At 35.0% G+C, this 25,598-nt stretch overlaps 3 protein-coding genes across 4 annotated transcripts; 2 read left to right on the top strand and 1 right to left on the bottom strand.

The window, feature by feature from the left end:
* Nucleotides 1–659: 659 nt before the first annotated feature.
* Nucleotides 660–4,514, bottom strand: LOC138320085 (uncharacterized). Its single transcript, XM_069263162.1, has 3 exons — nucleotides 4,320–4,514; nucleotides 3,517–3,886; nucleotides 660–1,630 (listed from the first exon to the last, which is right to left on the bottom strand). The coding sequence occupies exons 1-3, from the start codon at nucleotides 4,512–4,514 to the stop codon at nucleotides 1,077–1,079; spliced, it is 1,119 nt and encodes a 372-aa protein (XP_069119263.1). The 3' UTR covers nucleotides 660–1,076.
* Nucleotides 4,515–6,828: 2,314 nt separating this feature from the next.
* On the top strand, nucleotides 6,829–11,247 carry LOC138320084 (uncharacterized). Its single transcript, XM_069263161.1, has 2 exons — nucleotides 6,829–7,849; nucleotides 9,361–11,247. Exon 2 carries the CDS (start codon nucleotides 9,435–9,437, stop codon nucleotides 10,572–10,574), a length of 1,140 nt encoding a protein of 379 aa, XP_069119262.1. The 5' UTR covers nucleotides 6,829–7,849; nucleotides 9,361–9,434; the 3' UTR covers nucleotides 10,575–11,247.
* A 2,947-nt stretch (nucleotides 11,248–14,194) lies between these two features.
* LOC138319007 (uncharacterized) lies at nucleotides 14,195–17,528 on the top strand. Of its 2 annotated transcripts, none has more exons than XM_069261884.1 (2): nucleotides 14,195–14,668; nucleotides 16,140–17,528. In XM_069261884.1, the coding sequence occupies exon 2, from the start codon at nucleotides 16,201–16,203 to the stop codon at nucleotides 17,317–17,319; it is 1,119 nt and encodes a 372-aa protein (XP_069117985.1). In that variant the 5' UTR covers nucleotides 14,195–14,668; nucleotides 16,140–16,200; the 3' UTR covers nucleotides 17,320–17,528. The 2 variants fall into 2 exon arrangements, with proteins under 2 accessions (XP_069117985.1, XP_069117984.1); XM_069261883.1 differs by having other exon boundaries at nucleotides 14,195–14,678.
* The last annotated feature ends 8,070 nt before the right edge of the window (nucleotides 17,529–25,598 follow it).

The following is a 25,598-nucleotide window of genomic DNA, read 5'->3' as shown; positions in this document are numbered from 1 at the left end:
GAAAATACTACATTGAATCTTAGAAAAAATGTTAGATTTATCATTCGTTATCTCCATATTTGCGTAGGTGTCTGACACGAGTTCATATTATGGTTATTTGGTGAAAAAATATGATTCAAACCTACTGCACAGTTTGTTTTCTTATTTTCTGAACACTTGTATTTATCAGCATATTTTGGCCAAATTGACATGCTACACCTACAGCAGTAAGAGCTATGATCTTCAATGATATCTACGCAGTATCGAAATACATACACGCAGCTCTGCTACTGCACCAAAGAAGTGATTTACAATGTAAATCTGCTTGCAGAATATCCGAAAATTTATCAAGGGCTAAAATGTTCTTTTCTTTAATCAGCAAGCAGATGCGATTTAGAAGATATTTCTATAAATACGACACTTTGATAAAAAAAAGGTGTGTATACAATTTCTTATGATTAAAGAAACTGGTTTTATAATTTAATTTTTTTTTTAAATTTCAAAATAACATCAACTAACACACTCTGCTCCTATGTAAATTACACAGGCAGGTAAAATAATCATGCATGCTGTACTGTAAGACTCTTTTATTCTACACGAGGGTCACAAAATGTAGTAAAACCCGAGGCTTGCCGAGAGTTTTGCAACATTTTGTGATCCCGAGGGTAGAATATCCTTCATATCCACTTATGAAAAAGAATTTTTCTTTTTTTTTCTTTTTTTTTTCTGCATTATATTATGACTTTGTACAATTTACTGACTTTCACGAAATCATACAATGTTTGTCCTTGCCGATGTTTCACGAATATGTTTCCATTTTAAGATATTTTATATTTCCCTTTCTTGCATGAAAATCCTTGAATGCAATTTAATTTTACAATATTGTGTATTACAGGTATGGTATTCTATGCGTAATATTTAAACACGTATTAACGTCAACGGAACACAGACGTGAAGATGATGGGCAGTTTTAAACGTGTCAACAAAATGTAAGTTTTCATTGCTTCATTGGATTGAAAACATTGGATTGTTTTGTTTAAAAATGGTGTCCGTTACAATTGTTTTTCCTTAACTACGACGTTCGTAGAACGCCCATTTCATTGGCACAGACAGTGCGAGTTACAACCCCTGGGCGGTGCCGAGGTCCCGGGGGAGCAGTTCTGCTTGCACCACTTGTCCATCCCCTCAACGACTTTCCACACCCCTCTCCCTATACACCGAATTGCCCGATGTTTTACCAAAGGCTTTGCCGTTGTTTTCTTTGTACGATAAGTGTTAACGTCATAGATTTGGTTCGTTGGTCCAACTTCTATGGCATTATTCGACATGTCTGTGATTTCAGTTATTCCCATTTTGGTGAGAAATTCAGTGTATTTGTCGGTATAAACTTTCTTCTTCAATGTTGTGAACTTTGGTTTGACCCATCCCAGGGTTGTTGTGTCTATAACCCTTACTACGGGCTGTGTGGTCTTCTCGTAGGATAATTTTGTCATTGTTGTCCCAACAGAAGGACGACCATTCAAGCTACTGTGTGCATTGTTCATTTTGTGGGTGGTAGCGGTTATTTCTACGTCTGCGCAGTTATAGAATTGTTCCTGCTCGCCGCATCCCATACAGCACCGGAAACCCTGGTCACATCCCCAACTGTTTCCTGAAATGCAATGAGATGCACAGATGACCTTTGTCTTAAACACATTTCAATGGAAGCCCTAATATATAATGTTACTGTGTATGCAATGAAAAATAATCCCAAGATTGGACAATTTGACAGGCATCAGCATGCTACAGGCCTTATATAAGGCCTTTAGTACCGTCGAAGATTTTTTGGCCCCTGTGACCGTGAATATATGTAAAGGTCATCCATATTAACAACTTGGTAGGCATTTATCTCCTCATCCTACATTCCCAATAACAGGTGTCTAGGCTTTTCAGGACATCACAATAATTCATTTGAAGAATTTAGGTATTTTGGTCCGTGTGATGTTGAATGAAGGTCAGTGTCATTCATATTAACAAACTTGGTAGCGCTTTATAACGCCACACTATAGGTGTAATATTAAGTCTCTAGGCCTGTCAGAACTTTACAAGAAATCGTTTCAAAATTTCATAGATTATTCGGCCCTTTTGACCTTGAATGTAGGTCAAGGTAATTCATAGAAACAAACTTAGCCATTTATCATAGATGGTTCATGCTCAATAACAGGTCTCTTTAAATATCTTTTATTGATTTCTTTCTGAAACTTTGAAACTTGAATTTTGATCCCTATTTCCAACCGGAAGTTAACGTTTTACATGAAAGTTTTACATTAGTTGTTCTTCATAGCATATCCAAAATGAAAGAAAATAATCTAAATAATCGCTTTACAGCGCATCAAATCCCCTCACTTTTCCGTGGTTATTCTATCACCAATGACCATTAAAACCACATACATGCTTTACGAACTCATCAAATTCCCTCACCTTTCCGTGGTTATCCTTCCACCAATTACCATTAAAATCACACACCGGCTTTACGACTTACTAAATCCCCTCACTTTTCCGTGGTTATTCTCTTTCACCAATGGACATTAAAACCACATACATGCTTTACGACCCATTAAATCCCCTCACTTTTCCGTGGTTATTCTCTATCACCAATGGCCATTAAAACCACATACATGCTTTACGACCCATTAAATCCCCTCACTTTTCATTGGTTACTCTATCACCAATGACCATTAAAACCATATACCGGCCTTAAGACCCATCAAATCCCCTCACTTTTTCTTGGTTACTCTATCACCGATGGCCATTAAAACCACATACCGGCTTTACGACCCATCAAATCCCCTCACTTTTCCGTGGTTATTTTATCACCAATGGCCATTAAAACCACATACCGGCTTTACGACCCATTAAATCCCCTCACTTTTCCGTGGTTATTCTCTATCACCAATGGCCATTAAAACCACATACCGGCTTTACGACCCATTAAATCCCCTCACTTTTCATTGGTTACTCTATCACCAATGACCATTAAAACCATATACCGGCCTTAAGACCCATCAAATTCCCTCACTTTTTCTTGGTTACTCTATCACCGATGGCCATTAAAACCACATACATGCTTTACGACCCATTAAATCCCCTCACTTTTCCGTGGTTATTCTATCACCAATGGCCATTAAAACCACATACATGCTTAACGGTGCATCAAATCCCCTCACTTTTCCATGGTTATTCTATCACCAATGGCCATTGAAACCCTCATCTTCTATTATCAATTCTTATGATTAAAATTGCAACATTTTCCTGGTGAACAAACGAAGAAATGTCCTGTTCAGCACATATTGTAGTGTTCAGGAAAGATAATTTTTTAATCATTTTTATACTTTTTAAATATTCTTTTTTAATATGCAATACTGTAATGTGCCTCGCCCAAGGAATTCCACCCAAAATTATAATCAAATACGTAATTAATTAAGAGTCATGTATCAAACTTATTATGAATAAAATATTTAATTGTCTTGAAATATAGTATTTGCAAAATGTACTTACCTGTATTGTATTTCCATTGTAAAACGCAATGATTACATGAAACTCCAACCGGAAGTTGTAACGAAATCATGTGACTACTCATTGAGAACCCCGGGTAATATCTTGTTTTGCCTTCCGGTGAGCGAAGAACATGGCGATCAAGGCATTCTTGGGTTAGATAATCGTATTTACTGTTACGTGCACACAGTCTAAACTCAAACCATCCTCCATGATTTGCCGAAAGTTCAATTTTGACCTCGATAATAGTATCTTGGAGATAGGACTTGGCGATGATACCTGTCGCAAAAAGGCCACCATCTTCATTCATCCGTTCAGCGCTGTAGCTGTCGCCACACAAGCCGCATTTTCCTCCGTTATAATACCACTGTGTCTAAAGAAATATAATAAATCTAATTTATTGATAAGCATAACACCTCAATCAAACGTCTATCTACAATACAAAGTAATATGCTGTATCTACGAGTTTTGTGAGCGAAAAAAAACAAAGCAAAATCTGTTCAGGCTTATAAAATACCGAAAATTCAATCTTTCAAGCCATTTTCGGTCTCAGAATAACTTCATATTACATACTAAATTAAAAATTCATTTCTCCAGTAGGACAATTTTAATAATGATTTCAAAGCTTGTAGAAGGTACATTTGAAATCCGGACATTGTAGTTGTAAGTTTTGCCAATCATACTCTTAGAGTAGACTCTTCACAATTTAAGTTACGATGTATTTCAATTCTGTTGATGAAACATACACGTGCATTACACTCTGTACAGATAAGGTTTGCTGAGCTGTAATTGGGTCTATAACATACCGTAAACCCGCCACAATTCAAACCATTGTAGTTGTAGTTCTTTGGAGTCTTAAAACCATACGCCCACATTGCAGACCTTTGAGGCGGACTGACCATACTTCCATGTGCTTGAACCGAAATGGCACATACAGTAATAAGAAGAAACGCCGTATTGACTGCACACAGAAGATCTATATAGTAAGCTCCAGCGGCCATGTTGATGGTGTGAAGGAGACGGTCATATCATCATCTTTCTCTGGTGGTGTCTGGACACTTCATCTTATAGCTCAGGTGTGTGAGTTGACCGGGCGGCCCTCGGCAATAGGTGCTGGAGGATTGACGGGGTCTTCAGAGGTCTCATTTGTTTAAGGTTATCAGACCCGGCGAACCAGAGAATTCATCATCATGTTAAATTTACCTGTGATTTATACTGTATGGATTTACTCGTAGATCAACTACAGGGATGCAACCCTTTATTATACCACCCCAAACTATAGTATTTTTCGGTTTTTTTTTGTCTGTTATGCGTCTTCAATGATAAGCATACAATTTACATAAATTTACCTTACGTACAGTTGACTATTGTATGCTTCAACGTATCTAAAACATTGGATTTTTTTTCTGGATTCATGGTAATTTCAACGGTCAAAGGTTAAAGGCGAAAACGAAATATTGCCTGTTAAAGTAACAGTCCGACACAGGTCGATGACCTACTCCGGTGACCTATTTTCTGAAGATATTTTCTTTAGTACATCAAAACAATTGACTTGCTTATACTTATATCGACTAGTATATAAGGCTTTAACTAACATTAATCAGTAGAGCTTATAGGAGATGTTTTCAAACAAATAATCCTCTATGGACCTTATCGATTGAATGCACCTTAAAGATGGTAAGGCTTTAGTTAATTTCCTAGCAATTAACATATCTGCAATCCCTATCTAAAATTTTGAATTTTAAATTTTAGATTTACTTTCATCTTCGTTTTCTTTTCCATTTGATTTATAATACAACCATAAAGTAGAAAGAGCACTGAAGTCTGAAATGCATATTTTCTATAAATACCATTTTGATTAAAGGACAGACCTCCATAATGTATCTTTTTTTCATATTTGCTCTAGTTAATACTGTTTTACTTTCTTCTGAACATATTACATTGTATAGCTGATCTCATCAACGGGCGATCTGAATAGATTTCGCATGGAATGATAAGAGCACCCATATTCTTTTTACAAAAATGTGAATACAGTCATCGTATTTCTTTTAAATAATATGACTACAGGGCCCTCATCAGTGACACATTCTTGGCCACTAGAGGGCGTTCACTATATATTTTGTCGCATAACAAAGGCCGTACGTCCTCTAGGCAGTTTCATATGAAATTAGTTTTGTATTTGACATGACGTAATCGTATGCCCAAAGGGGGACTGTTTTATGTCAAAAATAGTAAGTTGTACAGAGAAAATGAAACATACATGTAGCAGCAATATCGTTATGGTGTGATAGTTAAGATAGACGGCAAAATAATTATACTGCAAATACCCAAAATAAGAAAGACTATGGCAAGTAAACAGAATACTTTAATTGTTATCGTTGAAACAATTTAAAAGGCTTGAGAAAATATTAAATAAATTCCGATGATACAATGATAATTGTTTTATTTTCCTTTTCTTTACAAATTTTATCAGTTCTACAGACGTTGATTGTTACGTCGTTTAAACCAAAATACTGAAACAAGATAGAGCTTATCAAACGTTTCACTATTGAATACTGGTCTGTTTGAAATGGTATGTTAGATGCAATGTAACAGCATGATCCATCCTAGTAACTGATTTCTTTCCTTCGTACATTAGAAAAATACCATAATTGATAACAGAACCAAATGGCTACATTTGCCTGCTTTTAATCCATTTGACTCTGTAGACAATGCATTATCATGCGACATGAAAACGATGTTATATGCAGAAAAAATACACATCAGTTACACAACACTCTCTTCCGAACTTACCAATTACCCTGACGTGCCATATTGTTACTGGACATACAAATGCCAAGGTTTTCGAGACCCTTAAGTTTGTACTTCAAAAGCAAGGCTTTTAAATAAAATCACATGGTGCATAAGACTCATTTGAATAATTCTTTCTTCTGACACCTTGCTCGTTATTTGCTGAGTCACATATCCACTTGACACCCCCCTCACATGATCTGCAGCTGCAGTGTTTGACCTGTAACTGTAAAGTGTTACTTCTCAATGACCTGATTAGCCATGCGTGATGGACGGTGCAAACATAACCATGAGTTTTCAGTGACACACTGCCCACGAGGGTTTACGTGTCTGTACACTTCAAGGTAACAAAGATGTCTTTATAAAAGATGGTATGCAAGTGAATGATTGTACGATAGGTTGTAAATCGATTCCATTCAAGAGGATGTGTGAACAAACAGATATTGTCATTGAATACTTGATCGTTTACAGTATCTTGGCTTGTTCTTTGTTAGGTTTTGTCTGTCTTTATTCTCGATTTATGTTTTCTCTCTAACGACAATCAGATGATAGGCTTATCAAATCACTAATTACTGAACCTGTATACAACCCTTTTTATCGCTTGATGCGTTTTGGTTTATCTTGGGAAGTCCTAGACTCAATTGTGTGTAGCATAAAAGTTTCTCCGTGTCTATAGTGATAAATGTTGAAGTTGTGCGTTTTGGGGAAATTTGGTAGACTTAAATGTTAGACAATATATACATAAACCAAATAGACCATGGTAATTACGACATTATCACTACCGGTACTGAGGATCCAGTATCAATGATTGCTCTTGCAATCAGATTTCACGACCGGGGTTCTAAATATTTCATAATTACATTTTACACGAATACACACATATATTTGGTTTACTTCTCTCTTTTCTTGAGTTATATAGAAACACTCACATCAACACCGAGCGTCCGGTTCCGTGAGCATGACTTGTGAAAATGTAAATGTTTAAAAGTAATTAAAATGGTAGAATAACACTCTTTATTTTTTTATTAAAAAATATTTTAGCTCTGCAATCACTAATATTTTTGACACAATGTTTGTTTTCCATATTTGATTGAGTAACGCAATTTCGCTTCTACAAATTAAAACACATCATATGTACGATTTAACCTGCATTAAAATACTCACCCTGTATTTTAACTTTTAATGCAAGCACAAAATGTCTAAAGTTTTGTACTGATGTCAACAATCCCAGTCTGATTTATTGTATCTCGCAAAAAACTACTATACGATAAGAGACAAACCATTGATTGAATCTTTTCTAGTTCCAAAGCTTTCATCATCTTATATCCGACAATTGGCCAAGATGAGGCATACCAGATGAGATTACTTGTCTTTCACGTGTTCCTATACTGAGTTTGAAACGAGACAGGTGATAGAGAAATGACTTTCGAGACAGCCCCCGTGAATATTCTGATTGATGACAGAGGTTGCATGGGAAAGCCCATAAGAGGTAAGACCTTCAACGGGTCAGGAGATTTAGCGGACATTCTCAGCACCAATTATACAGGTGAGCTATTCAGTTGTTTATATATGAAACAATACTTTGAATGTGTTTGTAGATATCAAATTATTGGTATATTGCGTGTGTCTCTATATTGCAGTTGATGCTGCCGTTTAGTCGTCGTAGTGATAACCTTATGTGGTAGTATGGCATGCCCCCAGGCATACTCTGCTTTCTCTTTGTGTGTGTATGTGTGAGTAAGAAATGTCCTGTCTGTGAATGTGTAATATACAAGAGACAATACGGAATTAAATGTTGTAATCTCAACCATAGTATAATATTCTTTCTGACAAAATAGAATAATTGTGATTGTAAATATAATTAGTAAACCAAGTTATTTTTCTACTCTGAGTAGGAAGACGTCATTTTCACATATGGAAGCATGCCTCATTCAAGTCATTGCATTGGTTATTGTTTTGATTTGATGATGCTTATTTTTAAAAACGTTATTGATGATGTTGTTTTTATTACAGTTATCATACACCATTGAACATTAGGTATTATAAGACTCTTTCATAAGTGGATATGAGGGATAGGAATATTCTACCAGAGGGTCACAAAATGTAGTAAAACCCCAGGCTTGCCGAGGGTTTTGCAACATTTTGTTATCCCAAGGGTAGAATATCCCTATCCTTCATATCTATTTATGAAAGAGTATTTTTCTGTCATACCTGAACATTTTATTGCAATTTTACAACTATAATATTCCGCCATTTTGAAATGAATTCGAAGAAATCCGCGACTGGAAGTCAATTTTCCATACATGAAAAATTACGTGATATTTTCGACACAAATTCCGCTGTTTGCATCCTTTATAGTAAAACCAGTTATATTTGCGAAAAAATGAAATTTTGCCAAGGAAAAGGAGATTTTGTTACGCCATGACGTCACGAGGCTTTATTGCATGGGTAGCCATGCAATACAGCCTCAGGCGACATGAGTGTATTGCCCTAGACCAGCCAGTATTGCACCCGTAGGTATAAAAGAATTAAGTTATATATGTCTAAAGTTAGCAAGAAGTATTTTAGATCGAAATAGTAATTAGAATCCAATACAATACTATAGCTCGCCATGCTGCCAACATAAAATGATATAGGAATCGCTGACTACAGTGAACCTTCTATTAACTTTCAATTTATCGTTTGAGCATATAACTACAAAACTGATTGGTGATCTGTGAAATAATTTACACTGCGCTTGGTGTTAACTCAGAGCAGTTGGCTAGAGTTACCCCATGTTTGTTAGTTATACGATTTCATTGAGAGATGGTTTTACCTTCTATGCTAGTTCTGTTGATTTAACCAATCAATAATATCTGTTGAAACATTCCATGATTAACTAACATTTATCATTTGTTATAGAATGCCGGTAACGTCATTTATGTAATTTACCGCAGTCATTAATGCGTAGATTAGTATAATACCACAGAATACTACTTCAACACACAGCTGGAGTTTGAGTGTGACGAATTGACGTGCAGACTTGTCAATATCACCAGTTTATTTTTCTTCTTTCAGACAAAGTCCAAAAACTATGGTTTGATATCAACAACATGCCTAACATGAGCTATTTGTGAGACATTGGCAGTGTCATGCCTACGGAAGGGTTGATGCGGAAGTTTGTAGTTGTGGTCTCAGTACTCGGAGCTATTAATCTGTTCGTTTTCCTTGTATCATGGAAAGGACTGAACAAAAATCAACATTGCTCCTTTACCAGTTTCCTTCAAATGTCTGCTAATTTCATCTCAAGTAACGGTAAACGTTCTGTGGCTGAACATCTCTCGGATTCCTGTTCTCGTTCTTTTCTCGACCAAGAAGAATCTTCCATTAATGATTTTCGCAGAGCAATCCGAGAGCTAATCCACGAATGTAATTCAAGGAAATTGTTATTATCTCCACATCATGAAATCTCGAACCAACCAATACTCACCTTATTTACGTCATGGAAAGACGAAAAGCATGTTCATGAAGTACATAAAAAGACATTAACAAACTGGAGTAGATTTTTACCAACGTTTAACCTTGTTATGTTTACAAATGATAGTGTTGTTTCTGATCAAGCCAGGGATTATGGGTGGAAAACATATCCCATCATGCATCACGCGGCCGGTGGTGCCCCTGTTTTAAAAGAGATGTTTCAGACAGTCATTGCTAATGTGAATTCAACATTTTACGGTTATGCCAACAGCGACATATTGTTTACAGATGCTTTATCCGATTCCCTGTATTTGATTGCGGAGAGGTTTAAATCTCACACTTCTGTGTTTATATCCGGTATTAGGACAAATGTTCTCAACTTATCCCTTAAAGAAGCGGCTTCGTTCCCGAATATTGCCAAAGTTGCCACTGCGCGAGGGAAACTATTCGAAATCCATTCTGCTGACTACTTTATAACAACGAAATCGTTTCCATGGAAAGATGTACCGCCTCTTGTGATTGGTCGTCGCGCCTATGATAATTACATCATTTCGCACGCACGTCGAATTAAATCTACAGTAATCGATGCGACGGAAACAATTCCAGCGATACACCAGACAACGGCTAAAGGAAATCGTGAAGGGATGACACGGCCAGATGTAGACTACAATGATCGGTATTTAGTGAAAATTGGTATCAATCCAAAGTATGAAAGTGGATTCGTTACATGTGCAGAGTGGAAGCTATACGAAACACTATGTGGTGATATCGATATTGTTCAAAGAAAATCGTTACCAAAATATTGTGCCCAATAGTATTTTATTTATTGTTATCCTTTCATGTATTCTCTCTAGTAGAATGATCTCCATTGCATAGTATAATTATCCACATGTTTACATGTTTACTTAAAGTTCTGACGTACATGTATATGATTATGTAGACGTTTACTAAAAAATAAATGAACATATTCTCTACTAATCTCTAGGGTGCCATATTTTGTCGATGTGTGATTTGATAATGAAATACTATAAAATCATGAATGTGCTGCCTTTTATATTTTATTTATAATATGGTTAAATGCTTTCACACCGGAAGATTATGAACATTACGCTATCTGATTGCATAGAACAGATTAATTTTCCCCCAAACTGAGATTTTGCGAATACCAACAAGACAAAACGCCATTTATCCGAACGGTTGAAACTAAGAAAGTACTTAAGATAATAAATTAATAACTTTAAAGTTAAAATTAACCGTGCTCTCATCATATCTTCTTGATTTTGAATTAGGTTGACTTGTGTTTCTAATTTCGCTGGTTTCTGGTTGTACATGTGTCACATCATTTAGAAAGAAGTTTCCTGCGTGGGTTAGTTCCCTTTATGCTATGTATATATTACCAAAGAAAACAAACTGTATACTAACATGTAGTGTAAATAAGAAAACCTTTCAATGTTTTTATTTTTCTATTTATTTTTTTTGTAGGCTATTAGGATATACAAATAACGTATAGATACTTCAACGCAATTAAAATAAACATTTAGAAATTATAAATTATATGCTAATATAAATATTCGTTTTTTCTGACATCACAAACTATGTTTTGTTGTGAATATTTTCCAATTGTGCTACATTGTATGTTTGTGACCATATTTAACAACCATGAGTGAGGCCCGGGATCTTAATGATCGATTTAAAGGTTGGTATCTATTGATGTCAACACGACATAAAACACGCCTATTGTAGCTGTTGTGGAGTAATGTATTCTGTCTGGACTCCGTACATTGACGACTTCGACTTTGGAGAATAAAACTGAAATCAAATGTGCATTGAGTGCTCTTGCAGGTCAAACCACTCTTTGTATCTTGCCAAATCCAATTTCAGTAACTCAATATAATCCTGTTATATTATACGTGATGTTTCTGTTCTCAGAGCCACATTTGTCCTTTTTTAAAGCATCATAAACAAATCGTAATTGAGATATCGCCTTTTTACGTTTAACGAAATCAGCGTCGAAAGAAATTGTTAAATTTTTATATTGGAACATTTGTGGCGAGTATTATCGATCTCCATGTGAAATACAAAACCAGAATGGGATACTAGTATAACGCTACAATAAACGCGTTTCATGTCAAAAATAAATTTAAAAAAATGAATAAAATATATTATTATGAATTAAAGATAATATCATGTACTGATTGAATTTAGTGCCACCATGCTGGTCCTTTTAACAACGAAATTTTGCTCTAAAAACAATGTAGTTAAAGGTTAAACAGAACGTTTTATTTTAACACATACAACTCGAGTTATGAACAAGAACAATATATGACTTCAAGTAGGTTTCTATTGTTCACTGACCTTACTTAAAAACTTTCATATCAATTGTTTAATCATGTCAATGCCTACAGCAGTAATCGACCTGAAAACATATTTCCTTAAATCAGTAGTAGAACCAGTTTCAGTAGACTCGAAGGTACGCTAACTACCGAGCGATATGTCCTTTATTTTCAAATCAGTAAATTCCCGTGTATAAACAATGTATATGTTTCCTAATTATTAAGAATGCGGTTATCATTAACTTTTGTCAAATACATCGTGTATTCAATTTTAATATGTTTATCCAATGTGTTTTAAAACCTCAAAAGACGATTATATCGAATGAGCGAATCCAAATTTAAAATTTCAGCAATTTAGGATTTCAAACTGCTATAAACAGTTTGACAAATAGTATTTCTTTGTGTTTCAAATGGGATAGGTAAAGATTGATTAAGTGGTAAGCAATTTCTATGAATATAAATAACATTGTTGTTACAGAATTTTCACACTGACAATATCTCAATAAATCAATGTTAGGCTATCACTGTTAGGATATCACTGTCAATTGATAAATCAATGTTAGGATATCACTGTTAGGATATCACTGTCTATTGATATTGTCTGTTAGTGATATATTGCATTATATTTCCGACATCGCACGTAAACATCATTACCATAACACCTTGGGCAACAAAGTATCAAATATGAATATTATGTAATGTTACATTTACACCAAACATATTTATCCAAATATGCATGCGTTTAAAAATAAGACATGCACTTCGTGTAGAACAAACCTAGGTTACGCACTAGGACGAAATAGCTGACGGGCACTAAAGCTGAACAAAAGGAATCAACTGTGGCCATTGTTACCTGCGTATTGTTTTACCTGGAGACAAGTTTTATTTAATTATGATAATAGTATCGATTACAACTTTAGTTCCAGATAGAATGAAGGGCGAATTTGTTGATGAACATTGAGCAACACAAGTATGTACAGCCCCTTAAAATATGTTAATAATTAGAGCTTTAAGTAGGGAGATGTAAAATTGAAATTTTGAAATGGATCACAATTGTCTTACTTTAAGATCAAGACACTAATATAGCCTGATTTGTAGAAATATTTACAAAACTAAACATAATGTATATAACAGTTACTACATGTATAATTGTAAATAAAAAGAAACTTCACAATTCAAATCAACATATGACTAATTTATTTGCAACAAATATGCTAAATACCTAATCTATTATATTACGAAGGAAATAGAAATATTGAACATGAAAACACTGATTTTCTACCAGACAGCCGTTCTATTCATCTAAAGGTATGACTGAAACCCCATAAAGTGCTAGTTACAATGCATGTCTGTGTAGTTAGAAATCTAGTGGACACTTATGGTTACGCAGTGTGAAGTCGTTGTATTTATCTGTGTATTGGACAAGTGATAACAGAAAAATTATTTTGTAATTGTTGAACCAATAACTTATTTTCAAACCAATGGCAGAATGATCTAACGGTGGTGAACGAAAGTGACCTTACAGCAGTGTTAAGGAGCTGAGCCGTAACGTGTCGGTGGGTACGTTGCTCCTGTTATCGTAACTGAGACGTTATACTGCAATCACTCAGATTTATGTTTACAATCAAACAAAAAATCATAAAAACGCATGAATGTTACTTCAATATCGTTTTATACAGTTTTATACATCTATATATATATATAGCTATAAAACACGTTGGTGCCTATTTAACTGGTCACTTATATCTTTAACGTGAAATGTCTCCTTTTTGGTAGGTTGTGAACTGCTGTATATATATTTTGTTATGCTAGTATACTGTGTAGGTCCATTTAGATTGTCATATTAATGTCAACATATTGTTTTACACTAAACCAAAACCCTAGCATTTCCTTGTATCCTGGCAACAGAATACGCTATTTTCACACTTATGATGGCAAACAGTACTTTGTAAGAACTGATGTTAAAACTGATCGCTATATTCAAATACAAATGTACACTATTGTCATAATGATATGCGTATCGCATAAAAACCTATTTTGAAAATTAATGTGTTGTCGGCATATTCAAAACATATCGCAGTGTACATCGCGTTCAGTTCATTTTCACTTATGTCTATTATGTAATGCCTAAGCTTTTTATTAGTACTTTTTATAACTTTTAATTACTACGAAGAAAAGTATAGTTATTGTTCTTTGAATTGAACGGTGATTTGCTCTCCAAGGCTACAACACACACGCCTCTTCTGAACATAAAACTGTTTTACAGACGCCCCCTAATGTGGTGAAGAGATACACGTCAAAAGTCCGATGATTGACGATCCTCTCCGTCCGCCCTTCACAGGAAAACAATTCGGGCAAAGTAAGACACGTAAGCTGATTACAGTTGCGAGGCTAACCACTTTAGACATCGATTTAAAATTCTGATTTAACTTGCTGTATCCGCTGTGGACGATGGCATAGCTCCGGATCAGTTAGAGAGTGTACACAGTGAGACTATTGGAGGTGTAGATGTTAATGTTTTCCTGTGTCGCAATGGACGTATACAGAATGTGGCCGGAAGGCAACACGTACTTCCGGTAAGAACAGGTACATGTTACATATAGTCAGTTGATAAATCTAGTGTTAACCGCTGCATTTTCGCATAAATAATATTTCGGCTCTTCGCGAATCATTAATTCGGTTATAATTTGTATATCATATGTATGTATATTTGCAGAAAGTAATCTTGATTTGATATTTTCTAGTCGTTTATCCAATAGATGTCCTGCAGTAGTGATTTAATTGTGTTTTTGCATCGTCAATTGTCTTTATATCTTCGATACTACTCATAAACATAATTATTGATTTGCCAATCTAACAGACAATCAGTTTATTAGCACCATGTTACACAATATGCCATCTCTAATTCTTTCTATTTGTTTGTTATATAACGTCATTGTACCCAAATTGATACCAATACACGTAGATTTCTCTTATATGACATTTGTTGCTTGGTGTGCTTCACTTTTTTCTGTTTTGTTTTCAAAAAGAGCATACAAACTTTATTTTGATGCTTTGTTTTTGTTATTACAGTGCTTATTTTTATTGTTAGAACGATTAATATCATGTCTCGAAATTTCTAGTTTTGTCACATGATGTGTACCCAAATTGATACCCAGCAAGAAAAAATGTATAAAATTAAGAAAAATCAATTTATATAGATTTTTGTGATTTTACTTTATAAATGGGACGTAGTTGCGTTTATTATAACGAGTCATACTGAATACAGTTATACATTTTACTGTAAAAATTGTACAAGTGTTTTCACAACAGTACCTGTGCTAATTTGGTACCCCGTAACACCACGTAATGACTTGTGTGATATTTCAATCATTTAAATTCAGTTTTCTGTGGCATTCACCTAAGCTTATATAGTTCCAATGTGGTGCATATGTCAAAAGACCACTATCAATTATTTTTAATGATTGTAAAAAAAATCAACAAAAATATTTTTGTAACAAAAAATACAAACATAATTATGAATCAATCAAGTTACAAAATACGTGAGTCTAGTCACAGTTTTAGTAAAAACAAAGATGGAGAAATAACGCTATAAAAAGAGCAATTTGCACGTGACTAAATAAAAAAAATAATGTGTGGGAAACATATTTTATCTATTTCTGTTAAGTGTTTATTTCTTAAATTTAATTATTTAAGAAAATTTCTTTGAGGAGGCCTTATGCTTTGAAAAAACACAATTATAGTACAAATAGTAATTGTCGCACGGCCACATTTCTAGGGATTAACATGATTCAGACAGAGTTATCAATTTCAAAGTTATCTTTCAGAGAAAAAAACAGAACTAGTTACATAAAAAGAAGTATAATTATCAATAAATGATGCATCTTTGGTATCACCAATGAGAAATGAGGTGAACTTTAACAACACAAATGTTAAGGTATTTTTTCAATTAAGGTATCAATTTGGGTACAATGACGTTATGTTTTATTTGTAAAGTATGATGTCACTATACATAAAGAATCATTTTTCCACTTATATCGCCGGCAGGTTATCTACCCTGATGACGTCACCACTCAAGATATGATTTGATGCCGATATCCCTGTTGCCATGGATAAGTACATATCCGTGTTTGTCGTTTTCACGTTCTGTACAATCATCATAGCTTTAATCAGTATGATTGCTATGAAACAGAACCAAGGCGTTACCGACATCTGTACCATGGACGACCATCTAAAGATAGTGACGTCATATATATCCCATAAAGGTGTCACCAAGTTAGAAGAGGAAATTTCAAAAAGGTGTTCAGACGATAAACCTAACTCAGAGGAAATGATGAAATTCCGACAATCTTTAACTAGTATTATTCAGACGTGTAGTAACATCAAAAGTGATATAAAAAAGACGATCCGTAAACCAATACTCACCCTATTTACATCAGTAGATCCTCACCCAAAACACAAGGAAGTGACTATACGTACACTACAAAACTGGGCAACGTTAATACCTTATTTAAACCTTGTTATGTTTACAAATGACAGTGAGATAGCAAAACAGTGCCGTGAGCACGGCTGGGCGGTATTGCCCGTGACACACGTTGGTGTTGACGGACTGCCAGTGTTAAAGACAATGTTCCAACAAGTGATGAACAACTTCAGCACTCCTTACTACGGGTTTGCTAATGGTGATATACTCTTCACGGATACATTACTAATGAGTCTGTCATCTTCTCTGAAGCATTTCAACCATGACGAAAACGTAATGCTGACTGGAAGAAGGATAAACGTTCCTCATCTGAGTACAAAAGAAATTGCATCTTATAAATACATGGAAAATGCTGCCAGAGAAAGGGGTAAACTATTTGTTATTTCATCTGAGGATTATTTCATCACAACTAAACATTTTGCATGGCACACCGTTCCAAATTTCGTTATAGGAAGACCAGCGTACGATAATTGGATTGTTGCACATGCGCGATGTAACCATTTAAAAGTTGTTGATACGACCAACACAATTCTAGCTATTCACCAAACTACTGACGAAGGAAATAAAAATGGGCATGCGCACAAATCGGCAAACTATAATGACGCGTTATTGATAAGTTTGCATGCTCCTCGTGACTACGTGAAGGGTTTTATCATATGTCTAGAATGGTACTCGTATGAAAACCTGTGCGGTGATATAGAAATTACGAGACGAGAAACGATTCCCCCGTCGTGTGCATGTTGAGATATAAGTTAAGCCATCGCAATGATGTAATAAAATTAAAACTAGGAGGGTGTTATGGCAGTCGGCAGCCAGTAACTCCAAGAGTTCTTAGGCAATGAAACAACTGTGTGTTATTTTAAAACGGTAATTTATTCACGTGATACATGGAATGGCTATTACATCTTACTATCTAAATAGTTGAATTGGACAATGAAATTATTATTGCTTTATACCTGTCGTTTTATTATTTCTGATTGATGTTTCCCACTGCCTTTGGTCAATATGGGGCCGCTGTGGTCAAGTGGTTATAAAAGGTGTCTCGACATCTTGCCACAAGCCTGACCGTTGGACGGTGGTTTTTCTCCGGATACTCAGGCTTTCCTCCACCAACAAACTTGACACGTACTTACTTGATCCTGACTGTTAATAGGACGTTACATTAACAAAACCCCAAATACTTTATAAATATAATATCCTTACCTTATATTACTTACGCAATATAACTTCAGGTGTTTTGCATTTAGTGTTACTGGCTGATTCACCATCAGTACCATGAATAGATTTTAAAAGAATCCCGTACATTTTACATGTCTTAGTTTGATACTTGTAAACATGGTTTGAGTTTTCATTTTGAAATTTTACGAGACTTTTTTTTTATTTTCAATTTTTGCTGTCATGCACATTCGTATGGCATACGCAATCATTTACATGCAAGATATTGTTATATAGACTATAATATATGCTACCTGCATTAGAGGGTGACAGCGCCTAGTGTCACCCCGAGGTTATCATTGTCACCCGAAGCGAAGCCGAGGGTGACACTGACATTCCGAGGGATGACACTAGGCACTGTCAGCCTCCAATGCAGATAGTATTCATTTCATTATACCAAAAGTCTAGAAACAAAGCTAGAACTACTTTTCAAGTATTTGCATTTGAAATATTTTACTTATTTTAGCTAAAGTAGAAAACTCACCGTCGACAGTAAAATATCTTATTATACCTCAAGTGAAAATCCTGCATTCTGATTGGTCGAGAAATATTCGGTATTTTACACTATCACACGGCAGGTAACATTAGAACAATAGGAAACAATAGACACGTTCGTAGCAACCCCCTAGCAACGGGTGATAGTGTGTTTTTGACAGTGCAAAATATTAACCGCCCGGAAAAAAATGCGCACTCGTTTCTTTTTTCGACGCCATCTTTGTTTTTTGAAGCGACGCTTCAAAATTTATCTGGAGCTATTTAGTAAAAGTATTGCCAAATTAGTCTGTTTATCAATAAAAATATCATATTAAGGACGGAGTCTTTTCGCTTACCGTCAAAGCGCTATATGTTGGTTTTATGAACCCGTTGGTGATTAGGTGAACGGAAGACATGCGATTTCAAGCGTCTTCATGACGTTGCTAATGTTGTAAACAGACGACGGGACGAAACCAAAATTCATTGAGATTTAAAAAAAAACGTCAAGATTTAAACAAACGCAGGAGACAAGACAACAAGAATTTTCACTAAATGCTTATTGTGAGTATTCTTTTTTATAATGCAGTGATAGCGCTACTGAGTAGAAGCTGATACATGTATGCTATTCTACTGCCGACGGTGACTGTTCGACTTTTGCTAAAATCAGTTAAAATATTTCAATATATTACAAATACTTGAAAACTAGTTTTCTTTCTAGACTTTTGGTATAATAAAATAAATACTACCTGCATTAGAGTGTGACAGTGCATATTATTATACCTCAAGTAAGAAACCTGCATTCTGATTGGTCGAGAGATATTTGGTATTTAACACTATCACACGGCACGTATAATTAGAACAAAAGGAAACAATAGACACGTTCGTAGCAACCCCCTAGCAACGGGTGAGTGTATTTTTGACTGCAAATAGTAACCGCCCGAAAAAGATGCGCACTCGTTTCTTATTTCGACGCATCTTTGTTTTTTGAAGCGACGCGTCAAAATTTATCTGGAGCTATTTAGTAATAGTTTTGCTAAATTAGTCTGTTTATCAATAAAAATATCACATTAAGGATGGAGCTTTCCGTTCACGTCTTTTCGCTTACCGTCAAAGTGCTATATGTTGGTTTTTATGAACCCGTCGGTGATTAGGTGAACGGAAGGCATGCGATTTCAAGCGTCCCGTGACGTTGCTAATGTTGTAAACAGACGACGGGACGAAATCAAAATTGAGATTTAAAAAACGTTAAGATTTAAACAAACGCAGGAGACAAGACAACAAGAATTTTCACTAAATGCTTATTGTGAGTATTCTTTTTTATAATGCAGTGATAGTTAGCGCTACTGAGTAGAAGCTGATATGTTATTCTACTGCCAACGGTGACTGTTCGACTTTTGCTAAAATCAGTTAAAATGTTTCAATATATTGCAAATACTTGAAAACTAGTTTTCTTTCTAGACTTTTGGTACAATAAAATAAATTCTACCTGCATTAGAGTGTGACAGTGCCTATAGTGTCACCCCTCGGAATATCACTGTCACCCTCGGCACACTAGGCACTGTCACCTTCTAATGCAGGAAGTATTTATATAATATTACCATTGTATTGTAAAAAAAGAATACTCACAATAATGGATTCAGTGAAATATTCTTTTTGTCTTGTCTCCTGCGTTTGTCAAAATTTTAACGTTTTTGTAAATTTCAATGAAGCAACGTCACGAAGACGCTTGTAATCGCCTGTCTTCCGTTCACCTAACCACCGACGGGATTAATAAAAAACCAACATACAGCGCTTGGGCGGTAAGCGAAAGGTGTAAACGGAAAGCTCCATACTTAATTTGAAAAAAAATGATTAACAGACTAATTTGGCAAATGTGTTACTTAAAAAGTCCAGATAAATTTTAAAGCGTCGCTTCAAAAAACAAAGATGGCGTCGAAAAAAGAAACGAGTGCACATGTTTTTCGAGCGGTTGATATTATGCACTGTCAAAAATACACTATGACCCGTTGCTAGGGGGTTATTACGAATGTGTCTACTGTCTCCAATTGTTATTATGCTAACTATCGTGTGAAATTGTAAAATACCAATTATCTATCGACAAATCAGAATGCAGGATTCTCACTTGAAGTATAATGAATAAAACAATTAACATTATTTATGAAAGGTTTTGCACAAAAAGCAAAATATATAAAGAAACATTATTGAAAGAACTTTAAGCAGGTAACAAAACAGAGGAGAAACGCTTTATTTAGTCCGAAAATTAGAGTTTAATTCCATCCATCGCATAATCAGCTATATTATACTGTATTATTCAAGTATAATAGAAAAAAAACTATGAATAACAACTAATGTACATGTATTTCAATTACCTTGCCTTATTCATTATGAAGTCAAAAACTAATACCAATTTCATTCCTTAAATAATTCTTCTAAAACTCCATCAATAAAGCTCCACTTTCGATGTTTAGCATTTTATTTCTTATTTGAAAAGGTATATAACCCATACATTTCTACATTTATATACATGTAAAGATAATATTTTTTTTAAATGTGTATTTTCCAATCACTGATTCTACGAAACACGTTTGAATAAGTATCTGATTCTTTCAATCGATTTATCATATAGATTCATCATATATAATCGGCATGTTCACAACACGTCATGTTTCACTGTGTATCAGAAGAAGCAACACTAGACATCCTTTGTAAATACAATGACGTTTAGTTAAACACTTCACATTAAATACTTACACAATCACGAATACAATATAAGAATGACGCTCAAGGGTGATTTTATTTTTTCTTGCCATTAAATTGACTAGAAACAACACATTAATTATAAAACTTAGTTTGAAATAAGACTTGTTTTGAATATTTCGTGTGGTGAACACTCTAATGTTGTCAATGAAATCTAAAATGCACCCAATGATAGAAACTGAATACTCCATTGTTAGGTAATACACGTGTTTTTAGTGCTTAATTTAAGCACGTGGATCATATTATTATGGCGCCTTCTCCATTTCCCGTTGACTTGTCCTACGTGTCCTACGAGAATGTCCCCGAACACAGACAAAGTGACGAACTGGTGATGTCGGTTAATTTCCACCACTCTACCTTCCGGATCACAATTAGGACCGTATCTTTGCACTCTGAACCTTGAGCGTTCCTCGACAGCGTAAAACTTATAACTAGCCCTCATAGCTCCTGTTATCGTCCAGGTGGCATTCTGAAGGGAACAGATAGGTACATGTGGTGATGAGGTATCGAAGACCGTGGGGCGATTGGTAAATAAGCTAGGAAAGGCTGGAACATCGACAAAAATTCGTTCGGAGCCTTATTCTGTGCGAAAAACAGATACATGTTGTTGATCTGATGCTGTAAAGTTCTGTAGTTGAGTCCCGTTTACATCATACATAAACAAATAAGGTGTACAACCAATGAATAGCACGTCATTGACGACAGAAAAGGGAATGCTGCATGCGAATTCCTACGGAAAGTTTTCGTAAAATACTATGACTGTTCCCATGGTCATTTTCCAAAGGCCTACTTCAGCTATGATGTAATTGCCGTTAAGGTTTTTCATACGTACAAACACTATGAATTCCTTCCAGTGTGCCAGGGAGTTTGGTTCCAGGGGTAAAACGTTGAATTTTTTTGGAATGCACCCCTCAAACTGTAAACTCGGATTTCGTAATTCTCGGCGTCAGCAACTGCGATAGAACTGTCGGGTAGAACAGCCATGTGAATGAGTGCACACTGGATGTGGTCGGGGCATGCGTTGAATTTACTGTATCTGTATACGCCCTCTGCCCAGGAATCTGCAATGAATACAACAACATTGAAACACTTTTGATAAACCTATGTACTGTATGTACATATTAATTAATGCACTGTTTTCTGTTTGTTAGAATGCGAAGATCATGACAAATCCAACAACTGGATGGATAATTCAAAGATATCAAAATGCAATATATACAATTGTAGAAACATTCAATACCAGATCCATTGTATAAATGTCCATCACGCCTGCAGTGACCAATCTGTTTTGATTTGTTGTTAACAAACTTTTTATGAAGGCAACTAATCTTACCAATTGGTCCTTCGAACATTTCCGTTGTGTCTTCGCTTCACAACGTTACATGTACCAACTAACTTGACTTTAATTTTTGTATGATTAATTTTTCTTGGGTTTCATACCAAATCTGGCTTTCTGATTGGCCAATACTTTTTTTGCATACATTTAAATCCGAGAATGGCGCGAAACCTCGACGTTATCGTGACGTCACAATAGAGACATTGACGTTGCGTATTGATTCGGAAAAATGCGTAGAAAAATCACTAGAACGGTACATTTAAACGCACTTTATTTTATCAAATAAAATATGAAATTAATTATAACTATTGGTGTCACTATTTAAAGTTATATTGCTGCTTATTTCACTGTAACGATATGTAAATTAAACATTTGATATTTAAACATTGACATGTAACTTGATGATTTAGCTCCCCAAAAGCATATGTCGGCCTATAAGAGAGCCGAAATCTAGGAATCATATATTTCTGGTTTTGAATAAAGCGCCTACAATCACCGCCATGTTCAGTGACTTCGGGTTTTGTCGGATTCCGAATCGTATCGCGTGGCTGACGTTCGACACGACCTGCACGTGGTGAGACAGGTAAATAGCGTAAGCGCACATATCTTTGTTTACGTTTTCCTTCTGGCTAATATGAGCAAATCATGCTGGTATATGTCCAAAGATTGAGTATTTGAAACATCCAATTTACACGTTGCCGTAAAATATTGTGTGTATCAAATATTGTAAAGTGCGAGCATTATTCTCTTTGTAGATAGAGTCTGCTGAGGTCGATCACATGTTTTGTTTATATGAAAAATTGTTGACATTTTCTCTTGGTTTCACAACTCTCGATTTACTTCGAGATTGTCGCGACGATGTTCGGAAGAGTTCGGAATGATTCGGCATCTTTCGAGCCTATTTTTCACGTGTACACGTTAAAAAGATTTTTTACTTTTATAATTAAATATACTTCCAGTGCTGCAACTTTATAAAAAGGTGGTAAAATTAGAAAGTTTGAAACTCAGACAGACGGAGAAAAATATGTATAACACTTAAACAGTTTTCAATATGACAAAAAGAGCGAAAGTTATAGACCATACAACTTTAAAAAAAATGGTTGCAAATTTTTCTGAGAATCCGCTAAGCGGATTCACACAGTTTGCAAACATCATATTTAATACCCCAATAAAATTAAAAAAAAAAAAAAGTGACATTAGAAGCCACACCAATTTGAAAAATAGTTCTTCGGAATTTTTGGGAAAAAAGGTGGGGCGAGAGGGTGTTTTGTTTTGTTTTTTTTTAATTTTCATTTTGGAAAATGGAGCGAAATGGAGCGAGCGGTATAAAAATGAGAATATGATGTATAAAAACATATGCACAAGGCCAAATCCATTATAGTTGTGTTTTATGTACATGCAGGTTGTAGCATTTTAGTTTTGAGAGTCAAATGAAAAGATATAAATAACATTTTTGGCCTCTGTGCTATTGAATTGTCTGAGAGACTAAGTTGTTGTCTGAAGAATGTTGTACAAGTTCATGTGCAAAGATCTAAAGATTTACAATATTGGGAACCTGTAAAATTTTACCACACCAAATAGAACAAAAGCTGTGCATTTGCGTACATGAAAATACTTTTTTTAAATGTAAGTTTAAAGTATACAAATGTGATAATTAGAATATTTAAGAGTCACACAAAATCAAATGTATATATATTAATATTAAAAGTGTAGATACAATCCTGGCTAGTTATTTGAGTATTGGCAGACTTCTCACAAAACTGTTCATAAGAGCAAAGCTCTTTCGATGCGCTTTGCGCGTCGAATATCGAAGCTCTGTTCCGGTAACATGTACGTAAGCAAAAGTAGTCTACATATTGAGATCAATGACCTGCATGCATGAATGACTAAAACTTTTTCGTACTTCCAGTTTAACCTGTTCCGGTTGTGCGTTGCTCCAGTACTGCCCTCCCCAGTAAATATATATCTAACTAATGCAAATGCATAACAGGAGTCATTAAAAAACTTTATTTTTTTAATTATTTTTCAAATAATAATAATAATAACACTTTGAAAATTAAAAGCTATGGAATGCAGTCAAAATATCTACCAAGCGAAGATGAGCACAAGGAATCATGATATCACATCACATCAACAAATGGCGCAAAATCATAGGATTTGCGTACGCGGCATTCCAGACCTTGCATGGACACAGAGAAATCCGAATCCTTAAGTTCATTTCTTTGAGTTTAGGCTAGACAATTATTTTATCATATACTGCTATAGTTTAAAGTACGTCCTTTTATTTCTAAATTATGTCTTCTAGCTACATGAAATAGAAACTAAAATAAACAAGCAGAGGTGATCGCTCTTCCCATGCCATGCATGATTCATATTATTATGCATCATATTAATTTAATTACATTAATTCTTGTTTTAGTTTCTGTGATCTTGCTTTCATCTTTGAAAATAAAACAATCAACACAAAAGCATTCTAAACTTGGAAGGAGATAAATTCTATGTATTGATGTTGTTGGCATGATATGAAGCCAAAGTAAAAAAAAAATAAATATTGAATGTGATGTCAATTATCAGAAAAGAATATAGGTTCGCGATTTTAAGTATTGGATTATCTATGACGCATGTAATTTTACGTCAACCACATCAATCATTTTCGTCATTTGCTTTTATAGAATCGAACAAGTCTTTAAACGTCCATTTACTCGGGCATTCTGTTACAGTACAGGGAATAACAACATCTCTGTCAAAAGTTCTCACAGTTGCAACGTAAACACCCGCCAAATTTTCATTCGTTTTTTCTTAATCTGGTTCCCTTTTGCGCTAATACTTTCGATTCAACCGGTTCAAGCGCTCAGGTGATTAGGATTTCGGCGTATCTAAAGAACAAACCAGAAACGGGAAGGGAAAAATGGACTTTCGTTCTTCGGATTTTCGGGCAGCTGAAATAGAGGCGGTACATTTTTTTCAATTTTTTTTCTAACTTTTCCATTGATTCATCAAATACACACCGTTTATGTCCTAATGTCAACTAATGAATATATAATTTGAAGATGTTAATGTTTGAAATATCTCATAGACATCAGGTAAAAAGACGATGTAATTGTAGAACTCTTCTTTTTTGAAATGTAAATATAATTGTTATTTTTTTGTTGTTCACTGGTGTATAAACGGCATTTTGTTACAGATATATTTCAACATGGCGCGCTGAAGAATAGTGTGTTCATTCGGAAAAGTGTTAAAT

The sequence above is a fragment of the Argopecten irradians genome, chromosome 3 (genome assembly GCF_041381155.1).
Source record: "Argopecten irradians isolate NY chromosome 3, Ai_NY, whole genome shotgun sequence".
Classification (NCBI taxonomy): Eukaryota; Metazoa; Mollusca; class Bivalvia; order Pectinida; family Pectinidae; genus Argopecten; species Argopecten irradians.
The sequence above is the reverse complement of the archived record's forward strand: the minus strand, read 5'-3'. Positions and strand labels throughout refer to the sequence as shown.

Coding starts and splice junctions, on each gene's coding strand:
- LOC138320085 (XM_069263162.1), bottom strand. CDS start 4,514: ATGGCCGCTGGAGCTTACTATATAGATCTTCTGTGTGCAGTCAATACG. Junction 3,887..4,319: donor TGAATTGTGGCGGGTTTACG/GTATGTTATAGA, acceptor ATATTTCTTTAG/ACACAGTGGTATTATAACGG. Junction 1,631..3,516: donor ACAATGGAAATACAATACAG/GTAAGTACATTT, acceptor ATTGCATTTCAG/GAAACAGTTGGGGATGTGAC.
- LOC138320084 (XM_069263161.1), top strand. CDS start 9,435: ATGCCTACGGAAGGGTTGATGCGGAAGTTTGTAGTTGTGGTCTCAGTA.
- LOC138319007 (XM_069261884.1), top strand. CDS start 16,201: ATGGATAAGTACATATCCGTGTTTGTCGTTTTCACGTTCTGTACAATC.